The 12,862-nt window shown below is 39.1% G+C and overlaps 1 protein-coding gene across 3 annotated transcripts in view; it reads right to left on the bottom strand.

Annotated features, from left to right (window-relative positions):
- CPAMD8 (C3 and PZP like alpha-2-macroglobulin domain containing 8) overlaps positions 1 to 12,862 on the bottom strand; it is a 58,366-nt gene that overhangs the window by 38,925 nt on the left and 6,579 nt on the right. Inside the window, exons 5-19 of one of the 3 annotated variants that reach the window (XM_032994717.2) lie at positions 12,781 to 12,833; positions 12,286 to 12,303; positions 11,234 to 11,288; positions 10,986 to 11,099; positions 10,068 to 10,152; positions 9,663 to 9,771; positions 8,967 to 9,194; positions 8,626 to 8,796; positions 8,122 to 8,250; positions 5,677 to 5,866; positions 4,221 to 4,393; positions 3,962 to 4,111; positions 3,687 to 3,848; positions 1,518 to 1,660; positions 432 to 497 (exon numbers count right to left, since the gene is read on the bottom strand). In XM_032994717.2, the coding sequence (XP_032850608.2) occupies positions 432 to 497; positions 1,518 to 1,660; positions 3,687 to 3,848; positions 3,962 to 4,111; positions 4,221 to 4,393; positions 5,677 to 5,866; positions 8,122 to 8,250; positions 8,626 to 8,796; positions 8,967 to 9,194; positions 9,663 to 9,771; positions 10,068 to 10,152; positions 10,986 to 11,099; positions 11,234 to 11,288; positions 12,286 to 12,303; positions 12,781 to 12,833 (1,846 nt within the window). Of the gene's footprint in view, positions 1 to 431; positions 498 to 1,517; positions 1,661 to 3,686; positions 3,849 to 3,961; positions 4,112 to 4,220; positions 4,394 to 5,676; positions 5,867 to 8,121; positions 8,251 to 8,625; positions 8,797 to 8,966; positions 9,195 to 9,662; positions 9,772 to 10,067; positions 10,153 to 10,985; positions 11,100 to 11,233; positions 11,289 to 11,831; positions 11,905 to 12,285; positions 12,304 to 12,780; positions 12,834 to 12,862 lie in introns of those variants that run through there. The other 2 variants (XM_032994718.2, XM_032994720.2) reach the window with 2 other exon arrangements.

Genomic DNA, 12,862 nt, shown 5'->3' with positions numbered 1-12,862 from the left:
GGCAAGCTTATGCAACAAGTAGTTCCTCGCAGTGATTAGTGCAAACCTGTATCTTCACTTGCTCTTCATTAATCTGTCAATACACCCTTTCGATAAGTGACTAAAACCTAGAAATGTGTTGAACCAAACTGTTGCTCCTTTTCTTCCCTGAAGATACTCCTCTGCTTGTGACACCATGGTGAATTACACGTGGGTTACAGCGTAGTCACAACTGACAGGTTCAACTTGAAGTAAGTGAATACATTTTAAGACCAGATGAACTGCTACGAAGCAAGATGATTGATTAAAGCAGTAATGAAGGAAAGCAACAACAACAAAAAAATATCAGAGGATGCCAATGTCACTCCAGCAAGTTTTAAAGAGCTTTGTTTTCTGCAGTTGAAGAGGATGCGACCTTCTCGATATAATTAAGGAAATTCCCTGTCAAATACCTGACATTGAGGCAGTGCCAAATCCATGTTTCAGGAAAGAAGGTTCTTTTTCTCTTCTCTGCTCTGCTAGAACAAGAAATAAGTCCTTGACAATGAATTCTTTTAACAAGACAGTTTTAACAGTAACTGATAAATCAGTGTTATCATCTGAAGGCAGCTCACACGACCAACCAAAACTCTAGCTAGTATACAATCATTAAAAAGTGAATGGGTGTCATTTGTAACACAAATTACATCATCTTTCTAAATGATCCCGTTGTCCACACACATCAAAGGGTCTGGAGACATAAATAATAATCTAAAAAAAATAGTATAAATAAGATAATCTTAAAAACTATTGTAAATAATATAATCTAAAAAATATAAATGTTTTACGATCAAAATTCTTTCAACAAACAAAATAAAAGGGAGCATATAGAGCATGTGACTTGACATGATATCATGATATGGCCTTGCTAATAGCAGTTACTACAATCTACTTTATATACCTCTATGTTTCTTCTCTTGGAATTGTCTTGCTCTCTAATATTTTCATAATTTAGTCCATTTTTCTACACCTGTGACGCTTCATTATATTTTTCTTAACTAATCTCCAAAACTTACTCTGCTAAGAGAGGCCACCAGATGATTCAGAATACAAAAGGAAGGCCCATTCTTACTTGCAGTGTTAATCATAATACTTTACAAATTTTTCCTTGTGCAGTCCTTCATTCTATTTTTTTTGACCACCAGCTGGAATGGTCAAAAATAATGAGCAACAAGTAATTATGCGAAACAAGGGCTAGCTTGCAAATATTGAGAAGCAGCAGCTAATTCACAAAGAACTGAGACTTGCAAAGAGTTTCAAATGATCATTTTGAAGAATATTACTTTGCATTTCTCCAGAATTTATTTAAATTTAACAAAAGTAGTGTCAGTCATAATTTTTTGTTAAGTCTATCAAGACAACAGAAGAGAGTTTCCCAACCACCACATTGTCTAAATCAATCAATTTCATGGGGGCATGAAAGTGGAAAACAGCTGAGAACATAGAAAAAAAATAGCTAAGAGTATCATAGACAATATGCATTACAACAAAAATGTTACCTTGGTGCTATTTTAGAATGCATTGTAGCTACCAACGTCCCAGTATGTGGCTGAAAAGCTGGGACAGCCTCATCCGTGTACATGCCTCCATTCTGTCTGTGGTTTAAGCTGACTATATCAGTCATCACAACCAAGCCAGTTTCCTAGACAATAAAAATGAAGACCACAAACAAAAAACACCAAGGAAAAAAAGAAAAAAAAAGAAAATAATTAAACGTATAACAATAAAAACTTTTCTGAATAGAATCTCCCAACCCTATTCCAACATTTATGGGGTAAATTTCAATTGAAACTTGAGGATTTTTCAAAACTTCATATAAAAATGACTGTTAATGTGAAAATACGTAGGCACTTTACAGGCAGAGGTTTTACGAGAAAGCTCTTGTTTGCTTGGAAAATGCATTTAAAGCACTATCTAACATTATTGGGCATGTGTAACTGCCAGGCAACTACAGGTGAAAAATTATTACACATATTTTTCCCCTAGAATATTACATTACAGCTTTTTACCCTTCCTAAAAGTTTCCAGTGTGTTCTGCTGCAGTTAGCAGGCAGCTCTCACATCAGACATCACCAATCCTGCGCTACCAGGAATGCCAAGCAAAATGGAAACTGTCCACACAGCTTCACAGTAAAAAGACAGAATTCATAAGAAAGCTGTCTGCCAGCTCTGTCCCCTAAATGCACTTATTCATAAGAGACAGCAGTTCCCAGACACTAAAGGGAATGTGAGCTTTGTTCTCCTTACATACACATCCAATTATTACAAACCAGGTATACAACAACACATACATACCAGCTATTAACATACGTATCTTTTCCCAAGGGTTTATGCCTCTCAGTAACAAAAAAAAAAGCATCAGAACAAAAACCTCAACAGATCACTGAGAGAGAAGCAGCAGTGACTCCTGTAGCAGTGGACAGTAATGAGGATTTAGAATTTATGATTAAAAGATTGAGGCATTGGGGGAATACGTGGAAGCCTATGGGGTTTAAGACAACCCACTAAAACAATTTAGCTAAAATTGTAGAAAGGACAAAGAATGAAGAGACAGAGGATCTGAAGGAAGCAAGCATCATTATTATTAGCTGTTATGTGGATTAAAAATGGAAGGAACATACAACATCAGACCTGCAACACTGGTTCTCTAGGCCAGCCAATCTTTAAGAGTGTCAAGAAGTAGAAGCCTATGTAAAGCATATAACACATATAACAAGAATAGCACAGCATTTCATGTGGCACGTCCTTACAGCTGCAGAGGTTACATGCTGCAGTGGTGTGGAAGGCAAAGAGGTTGGGATGTCAGCAGAGTCAGAAAGGGTGGATGGACTCTACTGTACAACTGTAGGAGGGGGAAGAGAAGAAAGAGGCTACCAAGCAGAATTTTTCGAATAGATCAGGTAATAATAATTTTAACCAAAAGGAAAGCAAGAAGCTAAAGGAAACATAGTAGCATGTCTTTTAAAACTTACAGATGACCGAACTGTTTTTAGCTTAAAGGACTAAATTGTTAGCATTCAAAGCAATTAAGTACTTGTTTTAAATGCTCAACTTGAAAGTTGATGCAAATACACAGCACTGATCAAAGGAAATAAGATTTTTAACATCTGGTCAAGTTAAACTGTTGAAAGACACCAAACATACATAATTTCTTAAATATATGGCATTTAGTAGTAACCTGATCAAGGATACAAAGAAATCATTACTGATTTTTCATACAGATGGCCACAGAGGCTGGCAGAGCTGGGGCAGGAAAGAAGTTTAAAGGATTTCCAAAGGATAGTCTAAAAGGGAAAAGGCTATAAAAGCAAAGACTATTGTTTCACCTTCCTTCCCTGTCAAAGTAACTGCAGAAGAGACCTGCAAGCTCACCCCTGACTGGAGAAACCTTCTAGTCCCCTGTCTGATTCTCCAGAGCATCAGCATGAATTCCTTCACCCAACAGGATAATTGACCCTCTCATCCGTATTGGCCAAAATGAAACCACGTTTCTCCAATACTTTTGCTGGAGCAGTGTACTCTGTTTTTGGAAATTACTTTTCAGCCTTCCCCCCTGGAGAAACAGCTCTGATGTGAAGAAAAATAATGGCCTATGGAGCTGAACATTATCCTGCAAACATGAAAATAAAAAAGACACTCCATAGAGAAGTGAGGCTGATTCTTCCTACTGTAAACGCGAAGCGAGCATCCTTGGTGATGTCCCAGTGCCAGGGAAAGACAGAAGATCTACGGCGTCTACGCGAGGACATGCCTGGCCACCAGAAGTGCCCTTCTTCCTTCGGAGCTCCAAAAGCATCAGACACATCATATTCTGCAAGCTCTTGAAAAACCTGCAGGGAAAGGGAAGAGACTGCTGTCCTTGGGTATAAAGGCTACTTACTACAGGTAAAGTGCAGGTAGCAGCATTAACAAAAAGACACCAGTGCCTTAAGCTTCCTTTTACCTGACTGGCTGTCAGCTGAAAACCTGTCTTCAGCAAGTAGACACTCTTATCCACAGTGGCAATGCAGACACAGCTTGATTTTGCAGCTCTGATCTTGACATTCACAACATCACCAGGTCTGGTCTCATTTGCTGAGAGAGTCACTGCAACCTAGGAATTTAACATTCAATCCCATCATCTCAGCTTGTAGTCAACAGGCAAAACTACAAAGAAGAACAAGACACCACCCCTTCCTCTCCACTAGCTGCACTGCCAATACCTGATTTTCGAAGGAGGACTTCACAGTGAACTGCAGGCTGTCTGTGACCCCTTCCCCATTCTCCCTGACGTAATACACCAGAAGACGGCCCAAGGGAGCCATGTTGTGCACTACTGAGAAACGGAGGAATGTCACGCAGACTTCAACCTCTGCTGCAGGGATACTGGTAGGTGCTAAAAAATAAATTGTAAAAATGACACTTTTATTTATGAAAATTACTTTCTTCCTGCCCCATCCAAATGCTGCAAGACACAGCACTCTCCATCCAGAACTTGCATCCTTGTTCCTGTTGCACACGTTCTTATTGAATTCAGAATCTTTTCCCTTCCATTTTCTTTTCTTTATGAAAGCTAATAGGCAATTAACACCCATAACATAATGAGCAGTATGGAGAAGGTGGCCAGAGAATGACTGCCCAGTGTTTTTCCTGCCATAAAAATCAAGGAAATATACAATTAAGTTATGAAGTAATTTAAAATAAACAAAAAAAAGGGTATCTATTGCCACAGAATGCTGCTGAGAGAAAAAGTATAAATGGATTTGAAAAAGGATTATGCAGTTTATAGAGCATTGTTTCTCTAGCAGCAGTTAAATAGAATCATAGAATGGTTTGGGTTAGAAGGCACCTTTAAGGATCATCTAGTTCCAACCCCCTGCTGTGGGCAGGGACATCCTTCACTAGACCAGGTTGCTCAAAGCTCCATCCAACCTGACCTTGAACACTTCCAATGATGGAGCAACCACGATGCCTCTAGGCAACCTGTAAATAAAACAGCTCAGAACCAACCTTCAGCACAGAAAGTTATTACAAATTCTTCAACCACTGACTACCAGAAGCTGGGTGGGTACACTGAGGGCAGCTTCTTTTATTTTTTCCCTGACTCCCTGAAACTGGCCACTATTGCAGATGTTACTAGGACAGATGGACTTTTCCTTCGGCAGCTGTCACACACATCTTCCCAAGTATACCGTTCTTCATCCCCCTGTTCCCTGAATTCACCAGATCTGTAACTTTCTGTTATTCTTTGTACAAGCTAGGAATCATTTCCCTTCTCCATGCTAACTGTATGATGATCTCCTTTAGCCTGATCCATGCTATCAGCCCATATAATGTCCTCTTCCCAGTTTAAGCTCAATCGTCTTAGTAAATTGCCTCAGCCCCACCATACACTTCCCTTCCACTCAACTGATCCCAAGCCAAGTATATAAAGAAAGTTTTCTTAACGGAGAAAGACTACAGAAAGACTAGAGAACTCTCCAAGAGTTAACCCTCTTGAAGAAATTTATCTTTTTTCTGTATGACTGTGTGTGCAATGGATATCACTGTTTTTCTTGCACAAAACTATTCTATGCCCTTTAAGGAGCATCAAATTCAAAAAAGGGGATACTTAGGTTTGTGGAAAGGTTGTTTTTTCCTGAAAAATATGGGTGAGCTTATATTTCTGACGCTAGCTACCTGTTCCTGGGATGCGTGTGATATCAATGTTCTTCTCAAAGGGAAAGGTGGCTCTTTTGCTCCTCTGCTGGGTGATGTTACTGGGCTGAAGTCCCGAAAGGACAATGTTGCCTCGCGATGCCACTTCATAATGTAGAGTGAAGTTGCAAGGACATGTGGACTTCACTGCAATCCAAGCCTCCTCTCCTACCTGCACCCAGAGACAGAAAAGCAAAAGATTGGGTCTGTTGCAATGCATGCTTTTTATTTATAAAGCACAGAAATCTATTTGAGTTTCAGTCCACAAGAGATGTGACCCCTCTCCTAAGAAATGTATGCATTGAAAAGTATATTACATTAGCACTGTTTTCATTGACTTCCTTCACAATAAAAAGGGGCCTGTGTTCAGCTCTTCACACCCTGGAAATCTAACAGGAGAATGGGCTGGGGGGTTGTACGCATTAACGAAACAATAAAGAAATCTCTGGAATCCTGAAAGTTAAGCCTTTTGGCACAGAGCAGCTGTCAGAATTGGTTGAATTTTAGACACCCCTTCAGTAGTCCAGCCCAAAAAAGAAAGAGATGGGTTGGGGGTGGGAAGAGATGTGCGCTTGATAGTCTTTGCAGTTTAATTGAGATTATACATGGTGATTACTTTCATATGGCAAATACTAAGTCAAACATAACCAATGTGGCATGAAATTACTGGGAATAGATCTGAGGGAAAATGCTTTCAAATTACACAAGTCTTGATATTAATTTGCAAGTCTGGCACTCAAGAAGCTGTCAAACACACAAACGAGAAGAGAGCTGCTTTTTTCTGGCTAACCTCATCTGATGCCTGCAAAAGGCTTCAGATCAGCACACTGACTTCCTGCACTTTTTGTGCACTGGAGTCCTGTACCCAGAGGTACTAAGTACCCTGGAGACAAAAATCCCTCAAATACCACTGATCCTAACAGAATAGACATCAGTGCTCAGTCACGGAATTAGGACTGGGTCATATCTGGCTGAGCAATAAGCCTTCTGTGGAGCAGCCAACTTTCCTAGGAACATAAACTTCTTGTTTCTGGGATATGAGGAGCAGCAAAAGCTTGTGTTAAGTAGGATTTCTTCAGCAACTTCCACTCCTGATCTGCCTGACATTTAAAGCATAGCAATGCTCAACTAAGATCGTTAAGGCTGAACAGCCACGTTAAATCCTTATGAAAACTTTTGAAAAACCTCTTTCTTCATCACTAACAGTGTTATCTTTCCAGAATATACATATGGTACAAACCAAAATGGCAAGGACTTGAATACAAGGAGCTACTAATGGTTAAATACAGTGAGAATGCCACAGAGTCCAAGAAGTGCCTCGTGACATTAAATATTTGAAGTATTAAGAATTCCCCAGTGCAAATGATGAAACAATTCATTAAAAAATGAATGTAGCTAATTGGAACACCCAGTAAGAGCTGGCAAAGCAGGGAAACAGTTCCCACATCAGCTGGTCATCCAACTCCTAGCTTTCCCACAGAAGAATTAGTTCTAATCAGGTTATAATAAGAACAATGTGTTCAGATTAGCAGTGTATAATCCCCTTTCCATACCTCAGGAAACTTGTAAAAGATTAATTAGCCATTAAACTTCCATGAAATGCAATGATAAAAAAAAACGCTCTTATTTGGATACAAAGAGTCTGAAACCAACCTGACAGAACTGCTGATAAGAGAAATCTAAGTGTGTATATTGCCAAAACGCACTTTTTTTTCCCACAAAACAATATGCAGACCATTGGACCATTTTCTTGGGTAGAGAACAAACCCTAAACAACTCTCAGTAAAACAATATGCAACAGGAATCATTGTTAAATCAGATCTTGCCTTTAGGGGAGAGATCACGACAACTTTTATATGGAAGGACTACATTTTTAGAGAGGCCCCTCGAAAACTACAAAAGAAGACGAGATAATTTATGTTCATATTTTGATAACTGGAAGACTAAACAGATCCATCTGAGATTTAAACTGGAAGTTCTAGTGAGAATACACAGCCCTAATTTGGATCTTTAGTAATTAAACTACTCTCACTACCATCACTTCCAATCTTTCAACAGTTGTTGATCTGAACTAAACCACGTCATTTTCACCAAAGAATTCAGATGTGAATGTTGCTGGAGCTGCACAGAACATACATTCCAATATGAAAAATGTGAATGTTGTCAGTGCCTATATCCACGCTCTCTCCCTTTTCCCCACAACACAGAGAATGAGATGCTGCACAAAACATCAAAGGTACTTTGCTTAGAACTGTGTACAGCCCACACTGAACAATTATTTGGTGGCTGAAGTGCAGCTACTACCTTTGTAGTGGAAACAACAGCAGTCCAGGATCCCAGAAACAGAAATGGCTAAAAATATTTAATTAGAACAAAGTACTTTAAGTGAAACAGTTGTTGCCATGATGGAATATGAAGCCAACATACCTGGAAAGGTTTATCTGGTGCCTGGAGCTGGATGTGACACTTGCTGGGTGAGTACCAGCTACTGATGGACAAGTAGTTTGGCAGATATTGGTCCCCAGACGGTTTGCCATCAATCGCTGTCACTTTGGTCTTAATAAAAGTTACATCTGAATGTTATGCACACATAGAAAGCCTGATTTGTACTCTTTTACACTACATCCCCATCTCTCATTTTATGCTTTTGAGCTGTTCATCTCTTGTCATCTTTACATAGCAACAGTACTCTCCAAATACAGGACCCTTGCTAGTATGTTAAGCTGTACTTGGAGAAGTGTCTTTTCATGATGGTTATCAACATCAGTTATATTGGCAGCAAGAAACAAAGCAAGTGTTTGCTGCATTTAAATCAAGAAGTTGACGCTAAAAGGCACTGATTTCCTGTTTGTAGCACTGATTTATAAAGTGCAGGTTTGACAAGATTAGTTACATTAAAGCCCACTAATCCTATAAAGAGCTTTCACCCACCTCCAGCCAGACATATTGGGCAGCTGTAGGGATGGAAGGGATTTCAAACTCCACCAGGCCATTTCTTGATACCAGTTCACTTGTATAAACGTTGTCCTTTGGCGTGAGTTCAGCTTTAATTCGGATAGTGACTCTGTCAGCTGGACTTCCATCCGGGTAAGTGACTTCTACCTACACAGTGTTTCATTTATAGAACAACGGGTTTTACATTATAGGCAATTCCAGTCAATGACAGACACAGCAAGTAGGAAAACCACACCAGAACATGGGGTAACATGCTGGGATCAAGCCAGTGGAACCTTATATCAGCCACATGTCAGCATCTCTACTTTTAATCTTACCTTTCCTTTGTAAGGCAGCCCAGGTTTGAACTGTTTTCTGGTATCCTTGGAGTACTTGATATCAATCAGCTGTTTCTGAACCGGTGTTGAGTCATCAAATGTAACCTGCTTGCTCCCATCAGAGCTGATCACTGTGGCCCAGATATTGACTGTGCCTCGAAAATGTTCCGGAACATCAGCTGGCATCATGTCTTTCACACATACGTCAAAAACAGCAGAGCCATCAATCTACAAAGCGTGTTGGGGAACAGAAAGATAAGTTTGCATTTACATTCAAAAAGAGCCTGGAAGCCAAATCTAAAGCTTAGGCACTTGATACAAGTTTTCAGCAGTATTTTTTTAAAGGTGGTGGAGTGGAGGGAATTAACTGGGGAGTGGGTGAAGGAAGAAGGAAAGAAAGCAAGTTTCATTTTCCTCCCTTATCCATAGTCTAGGCTAGCTCTGCCACAGTCCTTCATTCTCATGTTCTCCTTCTGCCCCATATATTCTAAAACCAGATTAACATGTCAACAAATTCTCATCTCCCCAAATCATAAATATATCATGTAAAAATATGTAATATTTTTATTATGCAGGACCCAATCTATTAATTTATTTTCTGATCTCCCATCAGTAACATAAAATAGAGTTGTGGTATTAATGTCAAAGAGTACAGGTCAGGTATTTCATTGCAGCTGACACAACAGTCTCCCTCACCTGAGTGGTCTTGAGGACAGGGTGTCCCACTTCATGCCTGTAGTACCCCACACCATTTATAGTCATATTGACAATTAACTTTCCTGTCACCGGTTTTCCAAATGTATACCTGAAATTGAAAGAAGATAATTAATAACTTGCAGCTTTCTGTTTTTCTGTTTATATCAAGGCTAGTACCATGTGACCTGCACATGTAGAAAATATAAAAAAATAATCACAGATGGTTTTCCAGCTTGTTATTGTTAACATGTTTTATGAAGGTTCTTACATAGGAAAGCTTCTGACAATGACCAGAAATCATCTGAAAAGTCTGCAGCAGATGAGATCCAAGCTCCGGTAACTGCACCATCCTGTGGCTGTACTACAATCCATAGCAACGAAACTTTATTTGGGACATGTTCCTACCTGGCATGGACAGTTCCTTTTTCACACAGTGAAAGGTCACGAATGTAGCGAGGGGGGTCAATCAGCAACTCAAACTTTGGTAATACTACAATGAAAAGAAATACAACAGAATCTTTTCAAGGAGATCTTACTGTCCAGATTATATGAAAAGCATACACAGCTCTGACAAGATCACTGCTTCTGGTCGGATGAGGGCAGTGTAGCTAACATTAGACAGGACAGCACTCAGCATAAAATGAATCAACAACAGTAGCAAAACAAGACCATCTTGGCAAGATGACCTTAGCAAAACACCCTTAGATTTTTACTCTTTTTCAGAGGGATGTATGTTCCAGGATTTGAGCCCAAGCTTTATCTCTTAGATACATGGTAAAGAGGACAACTCACCATTGACTCCTCCACAGTGTGCTGGGAATAGAGCTGAGATATTAGTAGTTGTAAGTGTTTATATATGCTTGTGTGATCAGATCAGATGTCATAGATGGTGTGCTGAGTGTAATGATGCCCCCCACCTTTCATCAAACAGAGGGACGTTGAGACTGAAAGTTGGGGGTGGAAGGGGGGGTAGCAAAAAAAGAATTCAGAACTCCAGGGAGGGCTCGAGGAAAGCACTGACAGACTGAAAGCACCTTAAAGAGTTTTCCAACACAAAATTAAATCTTTGTTACATGAATAGATGGTGCAATATGACACTCCATTTCAGGTCCTTTACTTTATGAAGTGTGGAGGACAGGAACAAAGGGCTTGGTTAAATTGCATATACATCCCTGAAGTATATAGCCCCTAAAGAATTTTTCCTCATGACATTTTAAATGCATTATTTCTTGAGTGTTTCATATCAAGTGAAAACATTTCATAATGGTTTGTTCTTCCAAATGCACTTGGGTTATAGTCAAAGTTGGTTTGAATATAACTCACCATATTTCTGAACTTCAAAGGACTTGTTATACGTGTGACCCTGCATTTCAGCAAAGATGAGCCATTCACCAAACACGGGCTGATCAGACAAAGGAAAAGTCATATTTACAATACCTGAAAAAGGAAACAACACACAGTGAACTCTGTGTCACTTGTCAGCCCCTGTCAAGGCTTAATGAACACGACTCAGTATAAACAGAAACAAAGGCAAATAACAGTATATCAAGGAAAAATAGTCTGCAACTTACCACAACAAAATGGCTTCAAATTGCTCCACTCTATCATACGAGACCCCCGAGGATCCTGCATAGTGGTTTAGGAATGAGAAACATCACAGTGAAAATGAATATCACTAACACATTTAACTCAGTTTGCAACAAAGAACTTCATTTTGTAACATATACACTTCACTAACAGCTCAAATGTAACTAATATCTGTCAAAAATTTTCTGAAGATACTTTACCGGGGGTATCTGCTTTCTAAAATTCAGTACTCATATAAGGACACTGCTTCTATAACCAATGTATACAGGTAAGAACTGTCAAGCTGCAGATTTTCCACCTATCTTAAGACACCTATTTTGGATTGGATGAACTGGCCTCTGAAGACGCTTTCTTTCTATTCATAAAGGGAGCTGTACAACTAGCAAGACAATTTTTAGATGACAAAGTCAGATGAAATTAATTCCACTGTTTTTGTCAGCATTAAATCTGTGACTGAACGCAAACAAGAGAAGAGGGTGAATTCTTCTGCTTGCTGACAGCTAAAGAAAACACATGGTTTAAAAAAAAAAAAAAAAAAAAAAGATAAAAAAAGACTAGACACAGAAGGAACCTCTCATTCACCTCATAAGGAAGAAGACAGGAGCACCCTTTCCTTGCCATGAATTTCTATTGTCCACTATCATAATGTTTGGGTGCAGAGATGAGATTGGCCCTGCTATATCAGCCCAGCCAGATGAAGGATAGGAGTGTGTCTGCATTGAAAAGAAGGGAGAAATTGAGTGGGACTGTTACATTTATATATCCCAGTGAATCTAGCCAATTCTTCTCAGGCTGAAAAATGGGAATGGATTTCTGAAACTGAAGTAGAAAACAAGTATATTTGTTGGTGATAACAAAAAAGCAAGACACAAAGATCAGTTAAAGACACAGGGATAGAGATAATTGCATAGGTTACAGTTGGGAATGGCCATAATGGACTTGAAAAGGTACAGATGTGTGACTTGTTCCTCTTAAGGCTACAAGAATTTGTGCCTCTACAAGATACATGCTAGATGATTGGCAGACAGATACTCACCACCACATAAGCTTCAATCTGAAAGAAAAAGAAAAGAAACAAAGAATAAAAGGCTTTATGAAACAAAGCTACTTTTCTGCTTCTTGTGATGAACTGCCAAGTTGACATAAGCAAGGTATGATGCACAGTGACAAAGTTTAAACATCTCTTCTTTGGTAGGAGTAGCCTGAGAAACATACACTTGACTCACACATCTAACTGGAAAAGTAATACTTTGCATATCTGTGCACTGCCTAAATAGACAAGTCTCTGGAAAATTCTTCTAACTGCTTCAGCATAGTTACATTGTATTTGCTAGCACTAGTGAGTAAACTCCTTCAACAGTAATGTGACACATGAAAAAAAAAATGTAAATAACAGCAAGCAATCACAAGATATGCCTAAATATGTTAAAAAATCCAATTATATTTCTGCATAAATGTACATTAGAATAAAATACAGGTTGCCGAGTATTCCATCATATTTTACAGTGTGAAAGAAAACAGTTTTCTTTACCCTGTCATTGACTGGTCTCAAGTCGGAAGTCACCATAAAGAGGTTTATCAACACTAAAAAGGGAAAAGAGAAAATTTATTCG

This window comes from Tyto alba, unplaced genomic scaffold (genome assembly GCF_018691265.1).
Source record: "Tyto alba isolate M040663 unplaced genomic scaffold, T.alba_DEE_v4.0 Super-Scaffold_20000042, whole genome shotgun sequence".
Taxonomy (NCBI): domain Eukaryota; kingdom Metazoa; phylum Chordata; class Aves; order Strigiformes; family Tytonidae; genus Tyto; species Tyto alba.
This window is presented reverse-complemented; position numbering and strand designations above follow the sequence as displayed.